Below are 23564 nucleotides of genomic sequence, written 5' to 3'. Positions count from 1 at the left end.
CTTACAAATACATACAGCCCAGCAGATGCTTGCATCCATGCAACTTCAGATGCATTACCTTGTACAACAGGCCAGTAAGGAAGGCTGTTAGCACTGGAGGTGCAAAGCAGTTAGAGAGAAAATACATCTTCATGCAGCTGAGAGAGACAAACAGACACGATGGGTGTTCAGAAAAGCAGCAGCAGCCAGATTAGTGAACAGCTGTCCAAAGGAAGACATGCAAGACAAATAAAAAAAAAACACACACAAACTGCAGTAGAAGAATAAAGATTTATACTTTTTTTCCCCCAACAGTCCCGAAACAGGCAAACCATAGTAAGGGCTTTTCTTTGTTATTTTATTACAAGGAGTAGAGGCATGAGTGACAACAAGCCAGAGTTTAGAAGTCCTGCCACTGTCATTTTACCACCTATCCAGATGCATGACATCCTGACAGCCTGTATTGACTGAACTGGGCTGGGAACCAGCGTCAACATCTAGACTGGAACAAATAACTACACCGAAACATCCAGTCAGATCAAAAAGGTACGAGGTCAGCTCATTTTCCACCCAACACGTCTGTTCCTGCCAGTTCTTTGTCGACTTGTGTTTGCCAGTCCTTCATTTTCGTCCACTAAGGGCAAGTACTACCTTCAAAATTCCTCACTCAGATAATAAGCCACTCTCAGAATAAAGCTTTTAGCTCCTTGGTTGGGGGTGGGGAGGGGAGGCAAGTAAGACAAACATGCCCCCTCCCCTTTTCTCTGCAGCAATAGGGTTAGATAAGTCCTGGCATCTCCTTTCAGCCGGTTAATCAGAAATAAATTCTTCAGGGCCCCTGTAGAAGCTACACGGAGCAGCTCTTCTTTCCTTTACACCTCAGAGGAGAGCCTAGGAACTTGTTACTTTCCTTGTGCAGAACTGGAGATAGTCGACGTCGCAAGGAAAGTTCAGGCTCCACGTCCTCGCAGTCCTCAGAGGAATTGCTACGCAAGTCACGCAGTATTTTCTCAGCCTTTCTACCATGTCTGCCTTTGAAGGGCATTTGCAAAATATTGATGAAGAAACCAGGGTTGTAGCCTTTGAACCCTGTGGTAATCTGAAGTTCTCCACATTCTAAACTAGCCCCTGCCCCCTCCTTCCTGGAATGCCTACACAATGCAGTGCTGGCTATTCACTGAACAATTGGGGGGGGGGGACTAGAAATCCTGCTGCACTGGTCTGCAGAAAAGATCCTCTGTTAAGCAAGTCAGTGTTAATGAGTGCTCGGGAGATGGCCAGCCTTCTCAGTGCATACTGCAGCAACAGGGATGCAGCACTCACAAAAGATTTCCGCCTCCCTTCTCTGATAAAGCCTGGGCAAAGGGAAAGCTTCTATCCTCAGAATTCAAGCAGCAGGCTCTTGCTTGGCCAGAGGTTCTTTCCTCGTCCAGGACAACTTCATTTCCACTCCATAAGCAGACCAAACGGCTATGGGGTGTTTTTTTCGCAGACAAGGAAGCAAGCATGTGTCCCTTTCAGAGAGCTGCAGCAGACTGCTTTGTCTAAAGGCAGCAAGCTCCACACTTGCTGCGTCTCTTGATCTCTCACTGGCTGTTCCCTCCCCTCCTGCTCACACCCCTCCCAGTAGAAGCAATGATCAGATTTCAGAACAGAAGCCGGGGAGGGAGGAAGAAATAAGACAGCAGTTCTATAATTTTCAAGTTAAAATTACAGTCCTTTACGTGATGACCCTGAGCCACATGGTTTGGTTTTGTAATGTAAAATTGGATGCAGCTTTTTAGGATTAATTTATGAGAAGTGAACTGAGGAGATTTCCAGATGCTGAAAGGTAAGTGTGGCTGAAGGCAGGCAGATCAATCGGAAAGAAACAATCTATGGTGGCTTTCTCTGTTGAGCTTATGCATTTGCATGCAACATTCGCTGTGTCAGGGATTTTTAGGATGCTTTGTCTCTAACAAATCTGATCTAATAGTGCAATGATGAAAATGAAGACAATCTTTGTGAAATTATGGGGGAACAGTACCACTGTAAGGGATGAAGAAAGCAAGTTACTGAAACCTCCCAGAATTATGTGGGAGCAGTAATGTATAATAACCATGCACTTCTTTTGTTTGGATGCTATAAAAACAGAGAGCAACAGAGTACCAGTCCTAATACCTTCAAAGGTCCTAGCACACTATACTAATGTGTGGTTAATTATTTGCAAAAGAAGCCATGGTCAGGCTCTGGGTGAATTTATAATTCACAACCAAGAGCCTACCTCACAGGAAAGGAAGAAGAAACAAAACAAAGATTGGTAAAATACTAAGCAATAATTTAAGCTTTGCTCAGTCATTGCTTGAAACAAATATGTCTAACCACCTAATCTTACAAGCCAGCAAATTGTTAATTAGGTACACTGTCAGTTGGACTTCAGCATGCCCCAACGTATATCAATGCACTGGTGTCACAATACAAGGAGAGGGACATCATGTAATGTCCATAAAGTCACAACACACTAGCAAAGTATTCCAATTCTACTACACTGTTAGCATCGATAATTGCCAGCTGCCAGGTAGCATAATGCAACTCTACAGCTAACAATAGTTAAGAGAAGGTGTGAAACTGCGGACCATTTACTCAGGTAGTGCCAAACCTTTTGTCTACCATAAAGCCAACTACATACATACAATCCTTGGCCCCTCTGATTTGGAAGCAATTTATTTTGATAGGGTTGCAAGTGATTTGAGTAGAATGACCTTGACAAGCACAAGATCCTATTATATCTATACTACTGTGAACAACTCTGTGCCTTTATGGCTGCACATCACTATAGGATTAGGGCTGTTCCAGAAACCAGTCAAACTTCTCTGGCATATGCCATTGCATAAAAAAGTGAAAGTATCTTGATACTTGATCTTCATTCAATGGAGAAGGCAGTTCATGCAAACAGAAGTAGTAAACTGAAAGCAGATCAACCACAGCCACCAAGAAAAGGCTAGGCCATGATACCTGGAACTTAAGTAGCCCTGTTCTGTCCCAAAAGGAGAACAGTCTGCCAATCGTAAAAAAGACAGTTAGCTATTAGCTCACAGCAGTAAATACGCTCAGCATTATTGGAGTTTAAAATGATTGAGTGCAGATGGCAATGAGCATGTAGCACTTTTTTAGGTTTGGAGTTTAACTAGCTGCAGAACTAACTTGTAGTATCCCACATAAATTCTCTCTAATGCAACAATACTATTTAAGCTTACTGAAGTTGCAGAGGCCACTCATTCTTTTCTGGCTTGGGGTAACAAACTGATGGATAAAATCACTGTAAAACCACCACAAACTGCGCAAATTCTTTGTGCCAGGAGAGCTGTCATATGCTAGAAAACTGCAGCAGAGGGAGAGTGTCAATTTCTCCCATGAAGGCATTTTGCCCAACACCCAACATTTTATTTTTCAAATATATGAACAAGTGTGAATAAGTGAGTGGAAGAGTACCAGATGGATTGTGTCAAATGTAAAAGTACACAACCATTTTTTCCTGCAGTCCTGAGGCTAAGCTGTTGCATCAAGACAAAGCCTTTTGTCTTCAAGCTGTAGCTCTCCACCTCCCCCCACCTGTGAAGAGCTGTTTTTGAGGATGTGTTGCCCTTTAACATATTTCTTCAGCAGTGATGTGGACAAGGATCAATGAGCACATTTCTGTTGGGAAAGAATTTTCTCTCTTTGTAAAGCCTTAGAATCCATTGAACAAGCTAGATCCATCTGGGTGGGTGGGGATTTTTGTTAGAACTCCAGTAAGCCTAAAAAAACATCGTTGTATTCCCAATTCTGATCTCTCCCACACTTGCAGTTGCTACTTAAATTTAAAAAAATAAAATAATGCCACACAATGCCAAAGAATAGACTGGATACAGATTTAGTCAAAGCAATGACTAACTTAAGTCCCATTCATTTCATTGGGACTCTAAGTAGGACTAATATTGGATACAATCCAAAAATAGAATCAAAAGAATTAATTTATAATCCACAACTAAGAGCCATTGTGGGTTGCAGGATACCTGTGAACAAGGAAAAGTCTTCCCCACAGCACATCTTTTGAGAAGTTGACCATGGTGAAGAGTTAACACTCCACATATATTAAAACCTTTACAATTAGTGCTGACACCTGTCTAGCAAGCCCCTGGTCCTTTCAATTTTAGAAAATCTGGATACCTGATATAAGGGCATTCTTATATTACCGTATATAGACAGTTTTACGCAGTAATATGAATCTTTGGGTAGTACTACAAAACAAATGATATAAGGTGGCCCTGTATAATGTGTGGTGGATTTTGCATACACTTCAGAAAAACAGCAAGTTGTGACCAAGAGCATGTGCATACTGCAAGATAACTCTGATTTATCTTCTCAGGGGAGAAATCATTCATCCAGGTAAAACAGCCAATAAATCCTATTGAAGCTTGTAGAAAAATGGTACAACTCCAAAATTTCTATTTCGAACAGCAGCTCTAAGTCCGGAAAATTCCTGAAGGATTTCCTGAAGAAAATGACGACTACTTCATTCTGCCCTACACAAAAAGGCAGCCCAGCTATATTGCATTTCAAGTACGTAGACATCCATTTTATTGTGCTTTAACTTCACAGTAGCCATACTTGTGGAATGAAAGCTAATCAGTCATCAGCTTCCTTCTGCACCAGATTTCTAATGATGACAATCAATCAGGATATCTTGCAAGGGGGAACAGGAAAGAAAGCAAATTGCTAACTATGGGAGAAGGCTGAGAACACCTGCTACGTAAGACACATACATTATATTGTAATGCTGTCAGGGACCAAAAATCTTTTGCAAAGCAGGACCACCAACCATTGGCCTCTCCATATAATTAAAATGGTGTGTTATAGTCAAGGAGCAAGAGCAACCAGTAAGCTAAGTAAGGTGCTGGCTATACAATAGTTCTAGATGACAAAAGCATGTGAAGCACACCATAAAACAGCAAAAAGAATCACTAGACAATTGTATTTAATGGGACAGCATTTCAGATGCTCAGTATACTATTTTTACAGAAAAAACTGCTGGGAAAGGGATACTGGTATTAAGCTATGGACATGGCTGCTTCACCCAGGAATTATGTCCTGTGTAAATGTGTGTAGTGTAGGGCTTATATTCTGGAAGACCTGAGTGCCAAATCCAAGTTTCTAACTATATTCTTGAACAGATGACAATAGAGGAAGGCTGACAAACCACTGAAGATTAAATGTGTAGACAACTGTACTTATCAAATATATGTAGATGTGAAGCATTTACCTAGAACCCTGAGATGTAGGGCTTGCATTTTTACAGGGATTCAGTAACTTCTTCCCTATAAAAATGACTGAACAATTTTAAAAAGTAGCCTGAGACAGCCATGATATGTGACTCCCTGAAAAACCTTGAGAGACAGGGAACTACCTATGCATGAGAAATCCTGCCATTTCCACAGGATTAACTCTGTGACTTGAGATGACTTAAAGAACATGCCCTAAATCAGCCTTCCCCAACCTGGTGAGCTCCAGATGTGTCTGACTACAACTCCTGGCATTCCTGACCATTGGCTATGCTGGCTGGGGCCTTTGGGAGTTGACGTCCAAAGTATTGAATTTCCAGGTTTGGGAAGGCTGCCCAAAGTCAACACAGGGCCAACACACATTTCTTGTTGCTATCTAAATATTGATTCCAATTCCCTAAAATTCTTATATTAAGTAACACAATAACATCTTTGTATTAGATAGTCTCTTCCTAAAGTGTATGCGTGCACACAAACATATGCATATCTGGCCAGGTGTGTAATACTCCATTATAGTTCATGATACACAAGCATGGATCTGCTTACAAAAATTAGATTCATCCCACTGTGCGGCAAAAAAGTCCCATTCGGATTCATCTGGTTAGCAGCTTCCCCTATGTCTACTTTAGTACTCAAGTGCTAAACTGAAGTGCAAGGCAAGGCATCTTCAAGAAAAGGTACTGATGACTGCAGGGGTTTGGTGCCACAATTTATTTTTATATTGTGCCCCCTGCATTGATCTGCAAGTGCCCAGCCTGTCATTTGGACTAGGAGCACTCAGCACAATCCCTATGGGGCGTGTGGGTATCGGGTGCACTGAACGAGTAAGCTAAAACTCCAGGATCTTCCATTTAGAAGTGCCCTTAGTTTAACATGTAGTGTCCTGCTAGTTTTGTTCTTGCTGCTCCTACAGTTCAGAAATACCAAAAGTATCATTGGCAAACAAGAGATTAATATTTGGTAAACTTCTTAAATGCATTTAGAGGACTTCTGTTTAATTGTCTTTAAACTCAACTAGTAGTTTAAAATAAATAAAATTAAAAATCTGCTATGTGCTATGGCCTCAAAATTGTCTCCTAAAATGGCAAGACAAGACTGTCATATCCTGAACACCGCAGGGACTGCTTTGGAGCCATACAGATTCTCAGGGAATAGAGACTATAAAGTTTCAACATTAGGACAGATAAATAAATAAAAAAAACCCACACATTCTTCTTTAAGACAATGTAATCCTTAATCCCTTCATAACTGAACCCAAAGAGAGCACAAAGAAGGAACATAGTTTTACCTATTTAAAATTACACATGGGTAGCCATATTAATGTTTGCTATAAAGAAAACACAACCCACCACTTCAATTACGTTTCACCTTTAAGACTATGGAATGATTTTACTGAATTAGCAGGAACGTTTATAGGCAATTTTAATAAAATCATGTTATGGGGCTAGAACCTTTTCTCCTTTACTTGTGTTATGAAAAAATATATCTGACAAATTACAAAATATCAAGAGAGAAAATGGTCTAAACAGGTTGATATTATGAATAAGCAAGCCAAACGCTGGAGCCAGTCACACTCAACTTTTTTAACCAGAAATCCACATTTTTTCCTGTTCCTGAAACAGGATTATTCAGCCCTCAGTCAAAGGAAGAATATTTTTAGGTTCCATCTGGAAACTGCCCACGGATAATATTATTTTGTATCATAGTTCATAGCTGCTAATTTTAGTTCATGGTAATCTAAAGGGATCATCTAGATTTGAGCTTCAGTGCATTTTCATTGACCTCCCATGGGAGAGCAGGACAGGCAACCCAAAAGCATGAAAAGGATCTCCATTCTTATGATGGAGTCATCTCTAAGCTTCTTTCCTCTTTAAGGCATCAAAGAAATATTAACAGCCAATGTCAGAAGTATTCACAACTTCAGTTGCAAGAAGCAAAGTTGAGGTGTGTTAGAAAACAGGCCTCAAAAGGTAAGTCTGACTATAAAAACACAATATAGAATAGCGTAATAAGCATGGTAGAAGGAGATATAATATGCAGGGGTGGGAAGTCTATTCCAAAGAACAGTATACTAGTTCCTTTGGATGTGTTAGACTGCAGCTGTCAGAATTTAGCTGGGGGATTTGGGGAGTTGTAGTCCCAACACATCCGGATGGCATGAGATTGGGGAAGGCTGATTTTACAGATTGCATGTGACTAAGCTCGGATCCAATTCTGCAACTCCAGAAAATTCCCTTCATAATCTAATTCTGCAGCCATGTAGTCAAATCAAGTTATTTTACAGAAAAATGAAATAACTAAAGTTATCTCCACTAATCTATACATAGAAAGAGGGAAAGGTTGGTGATAAAATCAGACTTTTAAACGAATAAGCAGAACAATATGTATGGAGCAGGGGGGGAACTGACAGAAGGCAAACTGTACTTGGCAGGCAAATGCATCTCTGATCCATTTTAGTTTAACGGATTCATCAGAAAGTACATTTTTCTGCATCAACCAATTTATAGCAAAAGCTTGGAAGAACTATTTTGCCAAAGTAGAAAGTTCAGAAAATATAAATATACTGTTTTCTTCATTGCCTACACTGAAATAAAGTAGCATCATTTTTTTTGAATCCTCAAGGTTGTATATATACAACAATGCTTCAACCAGATTCCAGTGATTCTCAGCTAAATTTTCATTTCTCATCCTAAATTAAGCTACAATTAAGCATGGCTGGCTGAAGGGATGTGGGAGTTACATAACCTTTTTCTGTCTAAACATGCATAAGATTGCACCCTTAGAGGATGATGAGGTCACACAAACCACACTAGAAGAATTTCCATCTCTTCAACGTTCATCTTCTGTCTCTATATCAGCCTAACAACAGCTTTGTAACTTGCCGACGAAGATGTGCTATAGGTGATCCCGGATTCACTAAGAAGGGGTTCCCTTATAGAACAATAATTATTATTAACCTTTCCACAGGAAGAGTTATGTCCATTTCTGCAGAGAAATTTTAGCACAACCCAACAGTTTCTTTCTTACAATTTTCCAAAATAGCATATTTGAGAGCAAAAAAAAGTAAGAGGGTTTTACCACATTTGGTTGTTAACTTAAATACAGTCCATGGAGTGGAAAATTTAATCATCCTATTCCTACATTAAATACTAGGATGGCATATAACATAATTGGCTCTTGAAAAAACAAAACAAATAAAAAACTAGCTGAGTATTTTTCAGAGATGAGTATTTTTCGGTAATTACTGTGTTAAAATGACCACACAACAACTTCAGTTAATTATGAGTTCTATATCCAACTCTAGGTGCCATGGACTTTTGGGAGAGGTGGTTCCTTATAATGAACACTGTTCTCTTAGGAACAGGCTCATTTATCATCTGAGCAGAAATAAATGCATATAAGCCATACCACTTTGATATGTGTTGCACAACACAATAAAAGCCTGTAAGGAAGTGAGGCAGGTGGCTACCAGGAGGAGAGCCTTTTCTGCTGTGGCACCCCGGCTGTGGAATGAACTCCCTAAGGAGGTTCGCTTGGCACCTACATTATATTCTTTTAGATGCCAGGTGAAGACCTTTTTATTCTCCCAGTATTTTAACAGTCTATAAATTAATTTGAACTTGTTTTAAATTTGTATTTTTGCATTGCTGCTGTTTTTATCTTGGTTGTGCTTTTATATTGTATTTTATATTATGGTTTTATACTTGAATTGTCTTAATTTTGTAAACCGCCCAGAGAGCGGTTTAGAAAATTGGGCGGTATAGAAATGCAATAAATAAATAAATAAGTGAAAGCTACTCTCTCACTAAGAGCGCCCATTATCAACTTCAGTTGTTACGCTAACTACGCCCGTTCCTGGAAAGGGATAGCCTTGCCATGGTCATTCATGCACTGGTAACCTCATGATTAGACTACTGTAACACACTCTATGTGGGGCTACCCATGTGTGTGGTTCGGAAGCTGCAGCTAGTGCAGAATGCAGCAACGAGGGTGCTCATGGGGACACCTAGCTCTGCTCATATAAAACCTGAATTTTAAAAGAACTGTAACAGCTGCTGGTTAGCTACCGAGCCACATACAAGGTTATGTTGTTATCCTACAAAGCCCTAAACAACTCGGGACTAGGATACCTAGCATATATGCCTTCCCTTATCTACAGCCAGATGACAACTACAATCCTCAGAGGAGGCCCTACTGGCCATTCTGAGATGAATAGAATGCCGCCATGAAGAACCTCGGCAGCGGGCCTTTTCTGTGGTGGCACCCACCCTCTGGAGGACTCTCCCTCATGCAGTTTGGGAGGCAGGAAATGTAACATCTTTTAAACGCCTCCTGAAGACATACCTTTTTACACAGGCTTTCCCTGGTTTTTAATGTAGCTGGTTTTATATTGCCTTTTTAACTTTTTAATGTTTTAAATTTATACTGGTATATTTTATCGTTTTTAACTGTGCATTGCCCAGAGAGTTTCGGCTGACGGGCAGTATAAAAATGTAATAAATCATAAAATAAAATAATACTGACAGAATAAACTCTTATTATTATTATGCTGGCAGGTCCCTTCCCTGGAATCTGTTTGTCCATGAGGTTTAACCCTAAGAGGTTTGGGTTGTGAGGCTTTATCACAAGATGAATGGTGACTAGCCACCAACACCACACTGAGATACCCAGTTCACACTACTATAGGTACCAATTCACACTACTAGGTATCAAGTAAATCCTAAGAACAGAAGAAGAGCCTTGCTGGATCAGACAAATGGTCTATCTTGTCCAGTGTTGGATAACCAGATGTCTCTGGGAAGCCCACAAGCAGGACATGAGGGCAATAATCCTCTCCTGCTATTATTTCTAAGCAGCTGGAATTCAGAGGTTTACTGCCTCTGAACCTAGTCTACCTTTTAGCAGTAGTCTCACGTGATATCGTCAATATTCCTCCCCCACCCTCCCTGCTTGCAATCTTTCCTGCACAGATTACTTGAAGCCTAGCATGTAGTTTAGTTTTGTAGTGGACTCCATAAAGAATTGTATATTAGCTATTTTGTTGTTTATTCGTTCAGTCGTTTCCGACTCTTCGTGACTTCATGGACCAGCCCACGCCAGAGCTTTCTGTTGGCTGTCGCCACCCCCAGCTCCCCCAAGGTCAAGTCTGTCACCTCCAGAATATCATCCATCCATCTTGCCCTTGGTCGGCCCCTCTTCCTTTTGCCTTCCACTTTCCCTAGCATCAGCCTCTTCTCCAGGGTATCCTGTCTTCTCATTATGTGGCCAAAGTACTTCAGTTTTGCCTTTAATACCATTCCCTCAAGTGAGCAGTCTGGCTTTATTTCCTGGAGTATGGACTGGTTTGATCTTCTTGCAGTCCAAGGCACTCTCAGAATTTTCCTCCAACACCACAGTTTAAAAGCATCTATCTTCCTTCGCTCAGCTTTCCTTATGGTTCAGCTCTCACAGCCATAGGTTACTACGGGGAATACCATTGCTTTAACTATGCGGACGTTTGTTGTCAGTGTGGTGTCTCTGCTCTTAACTATTTTATCAAGATTTGTCATTGCTCTCCTCCCAAGAAGTAAACGTCTTCTGATTTCCTGGCTGCAGTCAGCGTCTGCAGTAATCTTTGCACCCAGAAATACAAAGTCTGTCACTGCCTCCACGTTTTCTCCCTCTATTTGCCAGTTATCAATCAAGCTGGTTGCCATAATCTTGGTTTTTTTGAGGTTTACCATTATATTATAGGTCATTATGCCACTGCTGAAGAAGTTTGTGGTATCAGATATGGTCTCTATATCTATTTCCACACACAGTGCTGCATATTCCTCCCTCCCTCTGGGGACTGATGGAATTATCACAGACTTAGGTTGTGGTGCACAGATTGTAAATGTATTTCAATCCACATTCTTAGCTTGTGTCTTCATTCCACATCCAGAAGGAAATCTGTAAATTTATATTTTTGTATAGTTCCCTTGAAAGCAAGCTTTAAAAACCTGAAATATTTCTGGCCATTTTCTGCAGCACCTTTGGATATTTTCCTCTTGTTTTGCCATGAACTGCCATAGTCTTTTGTTATGGACTGCACATTTTAAAAGGTCATCCCAAAATACTCCATAAGCCATAAGGTTTAACCAAAACTCAAAACTTCAGAATGACTATTTCGACACTCTTTGGATGAGGATCTATATTGCTGAAAATACCTTAATCTGTTTTTTGCTTATAACTCCTTGCAGCAGTCTGCTGAAAATGATGCCCTATTATAACAGGAATCCTCTTACATTCCCCCTCACTTACATAAAACATCTAGATCAGCCAATTTCAGACTGATAAGATGGTTTTCTGTGGTCTAACACAACATGTGTTTCATTACTAAAGCATTTTTTTAATGGCTGAAATCAGCACCTTTAGGACTTCCTCTTGCTATAAATTGCTGGATGTAAAAAGACCAGTTACTTAGTCCAAATTTTGTCAGAATCTAGAATGAGGAACAAGAGTCTCAGTGAAGGGTGGCCAAGTCCTGAATAAAGAACCTAAAGGAACAGTAATAAAAGGTGTATCTTCCAATAGGGACTCTGACTCAGGAACATACAGGGAAGAAGAGTGGGCAAAATATCTAAATGGGCAAAAGTCAGCAGGTAAAACTACTTCCTACTCCATCATTCCCTGTATCTTTATTTAGCCCTGCTGTTGCCTTTCTCCCTGTAATTTCCTTTCACTTAGCCTTGCCTAACCTAGCACAATACAGACACTAAATAAGCCATCATTATGTGAAGTGAGGCAACATTAAATAAGGAGTGAACAGCAGCAAAAAGTGGGATAGCAGCTGCTTGTGCCAATGAACAATCCGATAAATTAAGCATTGTGCGTATATCCCCCGCCCAATCAGGAATTGCAGAATATCTGTTTGCTATTCTTTATCTGGATTGCTAGACTTAAATCAACTCCAGAGGGTAGAACAGATTTACATCATGGTTTGAGAAATCCAAGCCCCGTCCCCTCACAAGTCTCAATATGGGCCCAGCTTGATTGCACTCCTCTCTCCTTTGCTATTTTGAATGCAAATGCAGGTTGAGACAGTCGCCTAAAGCAGAACTGACTCACACCCCTTAGCAGTTCAATAAGGTACCTGACATCCTCTGTTGCTCCTGAGAAAAGTCAATGCCTTCACCAATGGAGCTCATAATTTTCTCGATCTGAAAAATATAAGAAATATTAGTGAGACTGTATTCACAAACAAGTATGGCCTGTCCAGAGAGGTCCTTAATCATACAGATACATAGAAAGGTAAGAGTTGTTGCATTTACATTGTCTGAGAATAACAGAAGCACCTTGCCAAGCTCACAACTAGGAAGGAAATGGTAATATTTGTTCACACTGTAATGAAATATAAGCAAACCTTAAAGCGGTATACATGAATGGAAGGGCCCTTCCATACCCTTGATTTCACCTTAATTGTTGTAAAGCTCCCAGAGAGCTTTGCCTATTGCGTGGTATAGCAATGAAACAAATAATAATAAAATAGACAAAACCTCTGTTATCAGAAAATAATGCATGCCTTTAGCCTAAGAGAGCTTTCAAGGCACACATCCGTTGTTTTTACTGAAAGCCTGCAAAAGCATTAACATGAGCTATAAAACATGTGCAAAAAGTAGAAGCATTTTGGCCAAGAAGAGAAAAGACCATCCAATCCAAGCTGAACTGAGCTGCAGGGTCATCTAGAAGCTCCCAAGCAGTTTCAGTGAATGCCTTTTAGACATGACACTGGCTGGGGAATGCTGGGAGTTGTAAGCCTTTTTTTCTTCTAAACATGCATAGGATTGCGCCCTGAGCCTATTAAAAAGAACTTCCACAGTTAGTTTTAAGTACCAGCATATAAACAGATCATCAACCTATAGAGCTTGAAGTCAAGCCACTTTTCATGAAATCCTGTAAAGAAAGCACGGAGGAGCCTCACTATGGGTTGGCTTGTATGCTCAGAAATGTAGCAATACTGTCTGTGTGGTGGGCAAAGACCAATGCCTGCCACTGCATAAGGTACAAATCAGGTATGTGTCTGATTTCCACAAGACAAATTTAACAACCATACTGGATTTACGTTTGTGCTCTTCAGCTCAAAAGCTTTGACATATGAAATCACTGCTCATCTCGTTTAAGTTATCAAGTTGAACATGTCGTTTATTAGTAATGGAGATAGATTTGTTTATTTATTAGATTTGCAATCTTATGCTACCAAGACAAAAGCTGCAGAAGCTTATTAAGAAAGGGATGCTTGAAACTGAAGATGAACACCCCTGACAAATCATTGAATTAATGTAGAACTGCTTCTTATGTTCCAGTGCCTAAGCACATGTAACAAACACAAATTATTTTCAGTTTACCCTGCTTCCCATTTGTTGAATTTTCAGTTTGGAGCAGGGGCCTGATCTTTTGTACTTTGTCGAGTACTGTGAACACTGATGGTGCTAGTTAAATAAATAAATCACACATCTTCCTAAGCTTGACTTTACAGAGTTTTTAGTACAACATGGACTGGACCTTCTGCATGTTAAAAAACAAAACAATACATTTTTTCCAATAACGATTTGAGTTGCAAAATGTTTCACCTAGTACATGAACTTTTTCATGTATCTTATGTACACACCTCACAAGGACCATCTAAAGCTTTTCCTACAACCAGCAAAGAAAAAGCAAGAACACGATGAAAGTATAAAATAACAGCATGACTAAGCAATGCCAGCAGTCAGATTGCTTCCCAGCAGAGGCAAAGCTTTTCTGATTTCTTACATTGCATAAAGACTGAAGTTCGGAGACATCAGGCACTTGGTGCTGAAACTGCTGGGAAAGAGCAAAACATGTTTTCCAAGGGCAATCCAATCCATTATGTTAAGCACAATTTGGTCTAGGAAAATATATATAAAAAAGGGACAAAGTCTTTTTCAAATAGTTATTGATCTAGAACAGCACAAAAACTAGCCAGGATTTCATAAAGGACCATGTTTCGTTTATTGCACTCTAAGTTCCCTCTTGTCCTAAACACTGAACCTCCAGTTTTACTCACTTCTACAGTTTGCTTCATAAATTAGCCTGGAACTGTGGCACTGCAATACCAGAAGACGATGACCCAATAGAAACAAACATGGATTTTGATTTAGATCGACTGAGAGATGGAAGTCTTTTGTTGTTTCTTGATAAAAGCCCTTGTAAAAGAGCAGATAAGTTGTTGGAAGTCAGAAAGTACACTTCTCCTGAAAATATGTGCTGCAGTGTTCTACTCACAGAATGGGACTTGTCCTTGTGAAAAGATGATCTCATAGGATATGGTGCAAGAGCAGAAAATAGTGGGCATAGCTGGCAGAAAATGCAGACCCTTACACCCATGCAAGTTACTGCTTTTCAAACATTTTGGAACAGATCAAACCTGCATGTTCACCTGGATTCAGAGGTCTCATTATTCATCAGACATACACACATCAAAGCTTTTAGAAAATAATAACAGATTTTACTAAACTAATTTATCATAGAAGGGCTACTATTCTTGGACAGGGATGATGAGCAATTTCTTGGTTATTATAATCTTTGAATAGAACTCAAGGCAGACCATTTGGTTTATAGGCGTGTCTGGTTCTTTAAAAAAGAAAACACATTCAGATTTCATGTATACCAAAGTATTTGGGAGGTGTGAGAGATCAACTGAAGAAATTTGTGAAACCCACAAGCTTATACTCAAGTTATCGCCAGTTCTCTGTGGAGAACTTGGCAACAATTCCCTACACTTTATTATTGTGCTTATGTCATCCATAATTTCCAAAGGGCACCTCAAGGTTGTTCTTAAAAAAAAAAACAGCTGCAATCTGGAAGTCTATAGATTTGCAGATGCTTTGAAGACTACATAAGATTAAGGCTTTGTTATCCAAAAGTATTTGTGATAGATTTTTTTTTAAAAAAAAACCTAGAGGATTCCAAGTAAACAGCCCATTTTGGTTCCAGGAAGTAACTTTGCTTTTCTACCACTCCACCGACAAATCCTATTATGCCTACCCAATATGCACACTCTGCAGCATTTAAGCCTAACAAAGTCCCTCCATTTAGAACAGCTGTGCTCCTCCCTTGGTAGAAATGTGGACACTTGCCAAAAGGCTTCATTCAGAATGCACCAACGAAAAGCAGTTTGACATACTCTTCACTGGAAAATAAACAGAACTGCCATGTCTGTTAATACCTTTTGCCTCTTCAATCCCACCTCATGCATAAAACACTTACACATAAAATTCTTCTATAAAAAGGTAAATGCCCTCAGGGATGCTTCAAGGTGGCCCACCTTGCTTTTCCCAGTCTCTGTTAATTTATTTCAAGAGTGTTTTTAAGCTCAAGAATGGACTCAGTGAACTTCAATGAGGGAAAAGAGCAAGAGTCCTTTTTATGGAAAGTTACTTTAGTTTGCAGAAATAATTAGAACAACCACAGTGCTGGTGGCTCCACAATTCCAGTCAGAATGAAAATGGTGACCCAGAGGCACACATGCACCCACCCATTTACCTGAGATTTCATGAAATCCCCTCATATACATGTTTCCCAATGCAGAACCCCTACAACTCTCAAATTTAAAAAGCAATTTGGCATTTAGCATGAGAGCTACTTAAGGGAAAGCGGCTTCCTAGAGTATATATGCTATTTTTGTCAGCCTTTTGCTTTAAGCACCTCATGCCAAGCTCTGAAATTGCTTTTTAAAACTTTGCAGAGGCACTGAACTATTCCTTTCAGTCTATCTTCACACTGTAAGGACAAGAAACTTTGCTTTTACTTTTAAATAAAAACAAACTCTCTTAGGACAAACAAATCTGTGCCAAACATAAAATCCCATGCTTATGAAAGATCACAGGACACACACACAGCTTTTATGTAAAAAAGAAAAAGAAAAAAAGGTATAGCTGTGGCCCAGACTCCAGCATCTATTCTGGTTTACATTGGGTATGTATAGTAACTATCTACTGACAGGCAGAAAACTAGTACACAAGAAAAATAGTTTTTCCGTGGTTTATTAAGAAGAGTTCTTCAGCATCATAGAAAAGGGGTGCCATAAAAATATGTTACCACAGCAATTGCTTGCAAAAAAGGCCCTCATCCCCCAGTGCAACAAAATAGAAATCTAATTTGACCAGCATTACAAATCTCAGGTAGTATAATAAAAAGACAATGTTCATGCTGGTAGAAGTCAATCTGGTCTAATGGCCTTCAGTAAGTCAGAAAATAGCTAAAACTGTGCCAGATGAACTGCTGATGTGGGCAACTATGGTTCAAGAATTGGGCATTACTGGGGTTGATAGCCCTATGGTCATTTTATGTTCATATGTTTGCCAAAGTATGCAATTGCCATACGGGCACAGTCATATGTTAATTTTTCAAGTAAGTAGATACTCTTAGCCTAGCTTAGCTGGTAGTGTCCCAGCTTCTCACTGATCATGTGTCTATAGCCTTGGTATATATGTGCCTGTGGGACCTCCGAGGTTCTTGCTGCTTCAACTGACCTGATCTCACCCAAGCAGGTAGAAGCACTTCTATACAAAATTCTAAAATGATAAGGATGGTAACTGCAAGGCCCTCATACAGAAGGGCTGTTGTCTGGTGGTAAGAATGTCTGGGCAGGGGCGAATGGAAAGCTGAGAGACTGGAGGGTGGGTGGGAAGGCTAATAAAGTGACATGCGGAGGTGGTAGGGAGAGTGGGAAAAGGATCAGGGTGGGGGGTTGCAATCAGATGAAAGAAAGGACTGGGCTTAGAAGAGAGAATTTCAGCATGTATAACATGTTATCATACAAGCCATACTTCCTGAAATCCCCTCTTCTGCACAACTATTGAAGGTGCACACAACTGTTAAACAGGGCTAAGTGTTTTCTTTTGCACCTCACCACTTTATCAGGTACTTGTGTCCAGCAGATACAGAAAAACAACACATACGAACACTCCCTACAAAACACACACAGAGAAAGCAAACACAACCCGACATGGTTGTCATGCCATGGCACAAAACATGTATCAGTGCCATGGACCCTTATGGATTCTCATTATTTTTAAAAGGGAACCCCACCCAAGCAACAGTAAGTCATAGGTCACCTCTGTGTCCACAAGTGTCTTCTTTGATTTGAGAGTGGTTTTGCTGGTATCCCATGTAAAAAAAATCATTAAGATCCATAAGGATCCATGCCTTGGATCATGATTTTTAACGTGCCATAGTGGTGCTGTGCTGACAAGCACTAGGCCTGTGGTTTTTACTGTTCAATCTGTAGACACAAACACAGGATTTATAATTTTATGTTAGTTTGGCAGGAGGATCTTATATAAAGATCATGCAAATTCATGATGATCCATTTTTTATTTACTCAATCCAACTTTTACCTTCTTGCAGTTTTAGTACTGGCTACACACTTTATATAGCCATTTTGTGGTTGTACCCACAGCATGTTCTCCAAATTCAAAATGTGCCTATGAGACCCTTGCTATAGCCTAAGAGAGTAAAGTATATTCATCCTTAGGCTGCGTTTGGTCAATACGATAGTCAATGGTGGGGTAATAATCAAACGTGACAGTTGCTTATCTAGGGAGTACTCCTCAATCGACATGATAATAATCAACCATGGTGTGGATTAGGATCAGCGTTGACTTTAGTCCATGCTGAATTGACTCACTCATCTCCCACTCTCTCTCCCCGCCTCAGTCCTCCTGCTAGTATTCCATCAGTCATTGCTGCCGAAAACTTATCCTGCTGGCTGGACTAGAGCAGCAGCCATCGCTTTGACCACTCTTGGCTTGCGACTCTGTGGCTGACAAAATAACCAACGTTGGCTGAGGAAATAACCAAGAGTTCCCTCCACACATGATAACCAATGCTGGTTCAAAAATGTAGTATCTTTTAAACTTCTCCTAAGAACATATCTCTTTAGAAAAGCCTTCCTTGGACTGTAACTTATTCTGGTTTTATGTGATTTCCAAATTTAAAATTTGATTGTCACATCATGGTTTTAGTTGTAACTGACCAGAGAGCCTAGATGGTTTGGCAGTAAAAATATGTAACAAAATAAATAAAAAAATAAATAAATAAATAGCCAACTCTGGACAGCGTTGGTTATTTGCATTGGTTATTTCAGCAAAATAACCAAACGTTAGTTAAAAACTCCCACCACATGACACAATAACCCATGGTGAGTTAAAAAACCAACTGTTGACTACTTAAACTACCATTGGTTATTTGCGTTGTCCAAACCCAGTCACAGACAGCCACATTTGGCAATGGAGAAGGCCAGAAACATACAAAATGGAACAGCAGCAGCTTCCAAACATTCTGCACAACAGCTTACAAGCAGTAAGCATTTGGAATTGCAGTAGCAGCCCCTCTGAAAGGGCTACATTCACTCTTGAGGTGCCCCTGGGCTAGTTCAAGTTTGCATCCTCCATTCCTGCTGTTTGGTTGCATTAACACCACTGGGAGATGTACCATGTTTGATGAGATGACTACTGTAACTGAGATGCAGATGTGGTTTGGACAATCACACAGTGGGAAGAAGCCATGGTGGCTTCTCTTCCTGCCTCCACTTATATCATGGGCGTGACTGTTATTAGCATTATCTCCCACGATGCAGCATGGGTTGGCATATCATCTGAACCCAGTGTGGGGTACAGCGTTAGTGGCTTCATACCTACCCTACAATCCAAGACATGCAGTAGTGGCTTTAGATGACATACCACTCAGGATGCATTGCGGGGATTATACAAATGGCAGTCGCACAGGGTGGGGAGAAGCCACGATGGTTTCTTCCCCCTGCACAACTGTCCAAACACACCTACAGTGACTATGGACAGAGACAACTGAATATGGGATTCTAATTTTTGAGCAGATGGACAGTATTTCAATTCTTCACAATTGCTGGCTTACCTTCTGAGGACTATGAATATGGCATAATATATATTATATATTATTAGAGGCTGGCTTTAATTTTGGAAGGAACATGTTGGGTATAGAGGACTGTAGTTGAAAAGAGCCAACTCCTTGTTGCTGCCACACGGAGCTTCATGAATCCTTAAATGTTTCTATTTTGTCTGTTTTTTCCACTCATATTAGGGCTACTGTCTAAAATTTGAAGTAGCTCTGAAAGTAACTGGTTCAGTTGCTACTTTTGCTTTTTGTACTTTGTGTTCCTGCTACAGTTCAGTGCATCTTTCAACTATCGTGTAACTCTAGGAACATTGTTTCATTACTGGAACGTTAGCTATTATTCCCTGCAAAATCCATGTTGACTCAGATGTATTCTACCAGAGCACTGGGGCTTAACAATGAACGGAAAGAGTTTGTATTTATTTGTATCAAGAATTTTTGATAGCTATAAAGGAAAAAGTAATCAGCAAGTTTACAGATATGGACTGTGGAAGAACTATGTATTCTTGTTTTTCGTTAGGATGTAAAGCAACATGTACATTTTGGAGAAGTGGACACTAAAATCATTTAATTTTGAGACTTCTAAACTCATAAAAGCCATAAACCAGAAATGTACATTGCTCTCAAGCAGTATTCATTTTTCTTGGTAGATAAAATGCGAATAAAAGCTGAATTGAACTCTGGGAAAGGTTGTGTCAATGTTCGTTTTCAATCCCTTGTTTCTGAATTTATAGAAGTGCATGATGGAGGAAAAATCTAGCTCAAATTGTAGTGAAATGGACTACCCAGGAAATACTAAGGAAACGGACACAACGTGTTTATAAGTTAAACAGAGATGTCCACCACAGTACACAAAACATGAGACTTTTCACTGATGACTGTACACTGGATGTAGAATGTGATGCTCTGCACAGACATTACAATGAGTCTCATTAAAGTTGGGACAAAAAGGAAGCCACACTTGTTTCGATTATCTGCAACTGTGGCTCCAGCACCATAAATTTATTTACTCAGCTACTCATAAATATCAAAAGCATGTGAACCAATTATAGTTTACTGGTATATGCAGGCTGTTCTATAAAGTGCAAAGAGACTCTCACTGTCTAGTAAATGTTAACTGCATCTTCATTCTTGCTTTAGCTGAATTATGAGACTTTCAGGAAACTCAATTTGAGAATGTCCTTGTTCTTCCTGTGGCTGAACACTAATTAAATACGTTAAAATAAATATGGCAAGATGTCATGCTGCCTCTGAAACAGTGTCCTCCAGAGGGGGCATGATACACGAACAAAACCACCAGTATTTTTGAAACTAACTTATATACAAATCTTAAATATTTCAATGCAATGTTTTCTGTTCTTCACTTTGAGAGAACTACCACTTACATATGCTCAGAGAAAAAAAACTGACACATAGTAAAAACAAACAAACAAACACAAAACACAAAGATTAAATGGGTTTTATTAAATTTAAATGTTTGGGTCCATGGCATGGCCTTTGTTCTAAGCATAATATAAAATATAAATGATAGTGCAGGACGGACAGCCATGTTGGGTACTGACAGCCTCATCTAAACCCTGCAATGTTCTATACAGGTGTCCCTAAATAAAGTGATTTTTTCAACAGGGAAAAGTTTCCCCTAGAAATAAGCATTGGGCAATCAGATTATTTCCTAGCCACCCAAACTCAATCCTGAGGTTTGGCATACTTCCTTAAATATTGGTGCCTATGTAATTTTTATTTCTTCTCATTACTTCCTAAAATGCAACAAAATCAGAAAAACGAATACTGATCACACAAAAAGCATACATAGCCCATGTTAGTCTATAGAATATATACAACCTACACTAGGGCAATACCTTTATTAAGAGGAACCAAAATGTCATAAAACAGTGAGCAAGCTTTTGAGCTATCCAAAATCCCTTGTGGAGAGGAAGAAGAACAGTTTTAACATGATGTCATAGTGTCTGCAGACTGAAATAATCTCAAGATGGATGTCAGGAATATGCCTGTGCAGATGAAAATAGACTAGAGAGGTAATTAGCCTTTGTTAGGTACTAAATACATTTTCAAATTTTGCTGGTGGTTAACAAACAAACAAACAAACAAGACTAATCCCAATTTAAAACTAAAAAACCAAAAACTACATAACATCTAGGAGTCACTCAGATCTGACTAGAGACCTAAATCAGAACACACAGAATCTCTTGAGAGGCAAAAAACTAAAGAGAAACATGCTAGTCATTATATTAGCAAAGCTAGAGATTAATTGTGGGTGTTCACTAGAGTGACCAATTTCCTTATTTCTTCGTTCTCATATTTTTATACCCTTCATGCTTTGCTTCAGCAGCACTTTTAAAGCTACTGAAACTCCACAGAACAAACTCACTAAGGGTCATAGTTCAGAGGGGGCCCATGTTCAATCAATAAACTTTATTGCATATTAGCCACATGGGCCATTCGCAAACAGATAAGACAATAACATATCCACCACGAGCTTGCCACTAGCCAGCAAAAGTGCTAAAAAAAAGAGTGTTAATAGGATATCAATAATCCAGGTTATAATTACAATGTTAACCAACATCCCTTGCATCTCCATGTAGGGATGGAAAAGACACCTGTCTGAAACCAGCTGAGAATCACAACAGGTAGTATAGAGCAACCATCCCCATCCTGGCACCCTCCAGATGTGTTGGACTACAAATCCCATCATACCAGCCAGTATAGGCAATGAACATACTGCTGGGGATGATGGGACCTGTAGCCCAGTGCTTCTGGAGGGCATCATGTTGGGAAAGGTTGGCATTGATAAACGGATCAATGGTCTAGCTCAGTATAGAAGAGTTTTCTCCCATGAGGTAATATGGATTTTTTCTAAGCTGCTCTGGAAGCTTTTTGACTGAAGTGTGGGATAAAAATGCTCTAAATAATAACTTACAAGCATGATATAACATGGTGATATACTACTAACCACTTCAAAACACTCAGTTCCAAACCTATTCTCAAATCTCTGACTTCAAAGCACTGTATATCACAAGTATAACATTTTACTCCTTCTATTTTTAAAAAATGGTGCATTAAGATCTTAGCACTCTTGTTGGGTTTATGTTGGTTTTGTTCTGTTGCTGTTTTTAATGTTATGCTTTCATATTTTATGGTTTTAGCTCTTCTTAGTGAATAGCCCAGAGAGCTTTGGCAACTGGGTGGCACAGAAGCGTAATAAATAAATAAATGGGCTTGTGCATAAATAATGATGGCCATTTACACACAGATATGGATTTGGGGCTAATATGCTGAAAATCGGTTTATGCTGATATTGCCTTAGGAAATAAAAGCCACAAGTATGACCCAGCACAAGCAGAAGTCTACCAATTAAGGACAATCTTGGAGCATGTTAAAGGGAAAATATGTCACTATATTCTTCTTAATAGCCAAGATCAGCCAAAGCCATAGGGTTAAGTTTATAAACTACATGTTCACATTGAACCACAACGCTTATGAGAATCTAAAACCAATGTATAATTCTGAGGAAGTGTTGCTGATCACTATCTTTCTTACAAACACAAACCTTATAAGATAGTAATTGCTATATAAACATAGAGGAAGGCCAGAGCAGTTTATGATGCTTGGTTAATTTTGTCAGCAGCCTCATACCATAGACTTATAGGTCCATAAGTCACAGTTACTTCATTTCCAATATACATAATATAATACATAATATAGTAGTCTTGACTATTAAGAGATTAGCAGTACTAATATAGTCAGTTTGAAAATGTAATTTTTTTGTATTAATCTGAATTAAAAGTAATAAAATAAAGTTCCATGGCTTGCAAATTACCTACATAAATGCATGTGGGTTAAGAAAGTTATGCCTTTCTTTACCATAGAATATTCTCTGGAAATGGACCAGAGACACAGCAATTTTATTATTATTATTATTATTATTATTATTATTATTATTATTATTATTATTTTATTATTATTATTATTTATTTATATAGCACCATCAATGTACATGGTGCTGTACAGAGTAAAACAGTAAATAGCGAGACCCTGCCGCATAGGCTTACATTCTAATAAAACCATGATAAAACAATAAGAAGGGGAAGAGAAAGCAAACAGGCACAGGGTAGGGTAAACAGGCACTGGGTAGGGTAAAACTAACAGTATAAAGTCAGAACAAAATCAAGTTTTAAAAGCTTTAGGAAAAAGAAAAGTTTTTAGCTGAGCTTTAAAAGCTGCGGTTGAGCTTGTAGTTCTCAAATGTTCTGGAAGAGTGTTCCAGGCATAAGGGGCAGCAGAAGAAAATGGACGAAGCCGAGCAAGGGAAGTAGACCCTTGGGCAGGCGAGAAACATGGCATCAAAGGAGC

The 23564-nt window shown here is 39.4% G+C and overlaps 1 protein-coding gene across 1 annotated transcript in view; it reads right to left on the bottom strand.

Annotated features, from left to right (window-relative positions):
* ANKS1A (ankyrin repeat and sterile alpha motif domain containing 1A) overlaps positions 1 to 23564 on the bottom strand; it is a 161055-nt gene that overhangs the window by 39608 nt on the left and 97883 nt on the right. Inside the window, exon 15 of the mRNA XM_063141483.1 lies at positions 12394 to 12460. Within this exon, the coding sequence (XP_062997553.1) occupies positions 12394 to 12460 (67 nt within the window). The remainder of the gene's footprint in view (positions 1 to 12393; positions 12461 to 23564) is intronic.

Source organism: Elgaria multicarinata, chromosome 1, assembly GCF_023053635.1.
Source record: "Elgaria multicarinata webbii isolate HBS135686 ecotype San Diego chromosome 1, rElgMul1.1.pri, whole genome shotgun sequence".
Classification (NCBI taxonomy): Eukaryota; Metazoa; Chordata; class Lepidosauria; order Squamata; family Anguidae; genus Elgaria; species Elgaria multicarinata.
The sequence above is the reverse complement of the archived record's forward strand: the minus strand, read 5'-3'. Positions and strand labels throughout refer to the sequence as shown.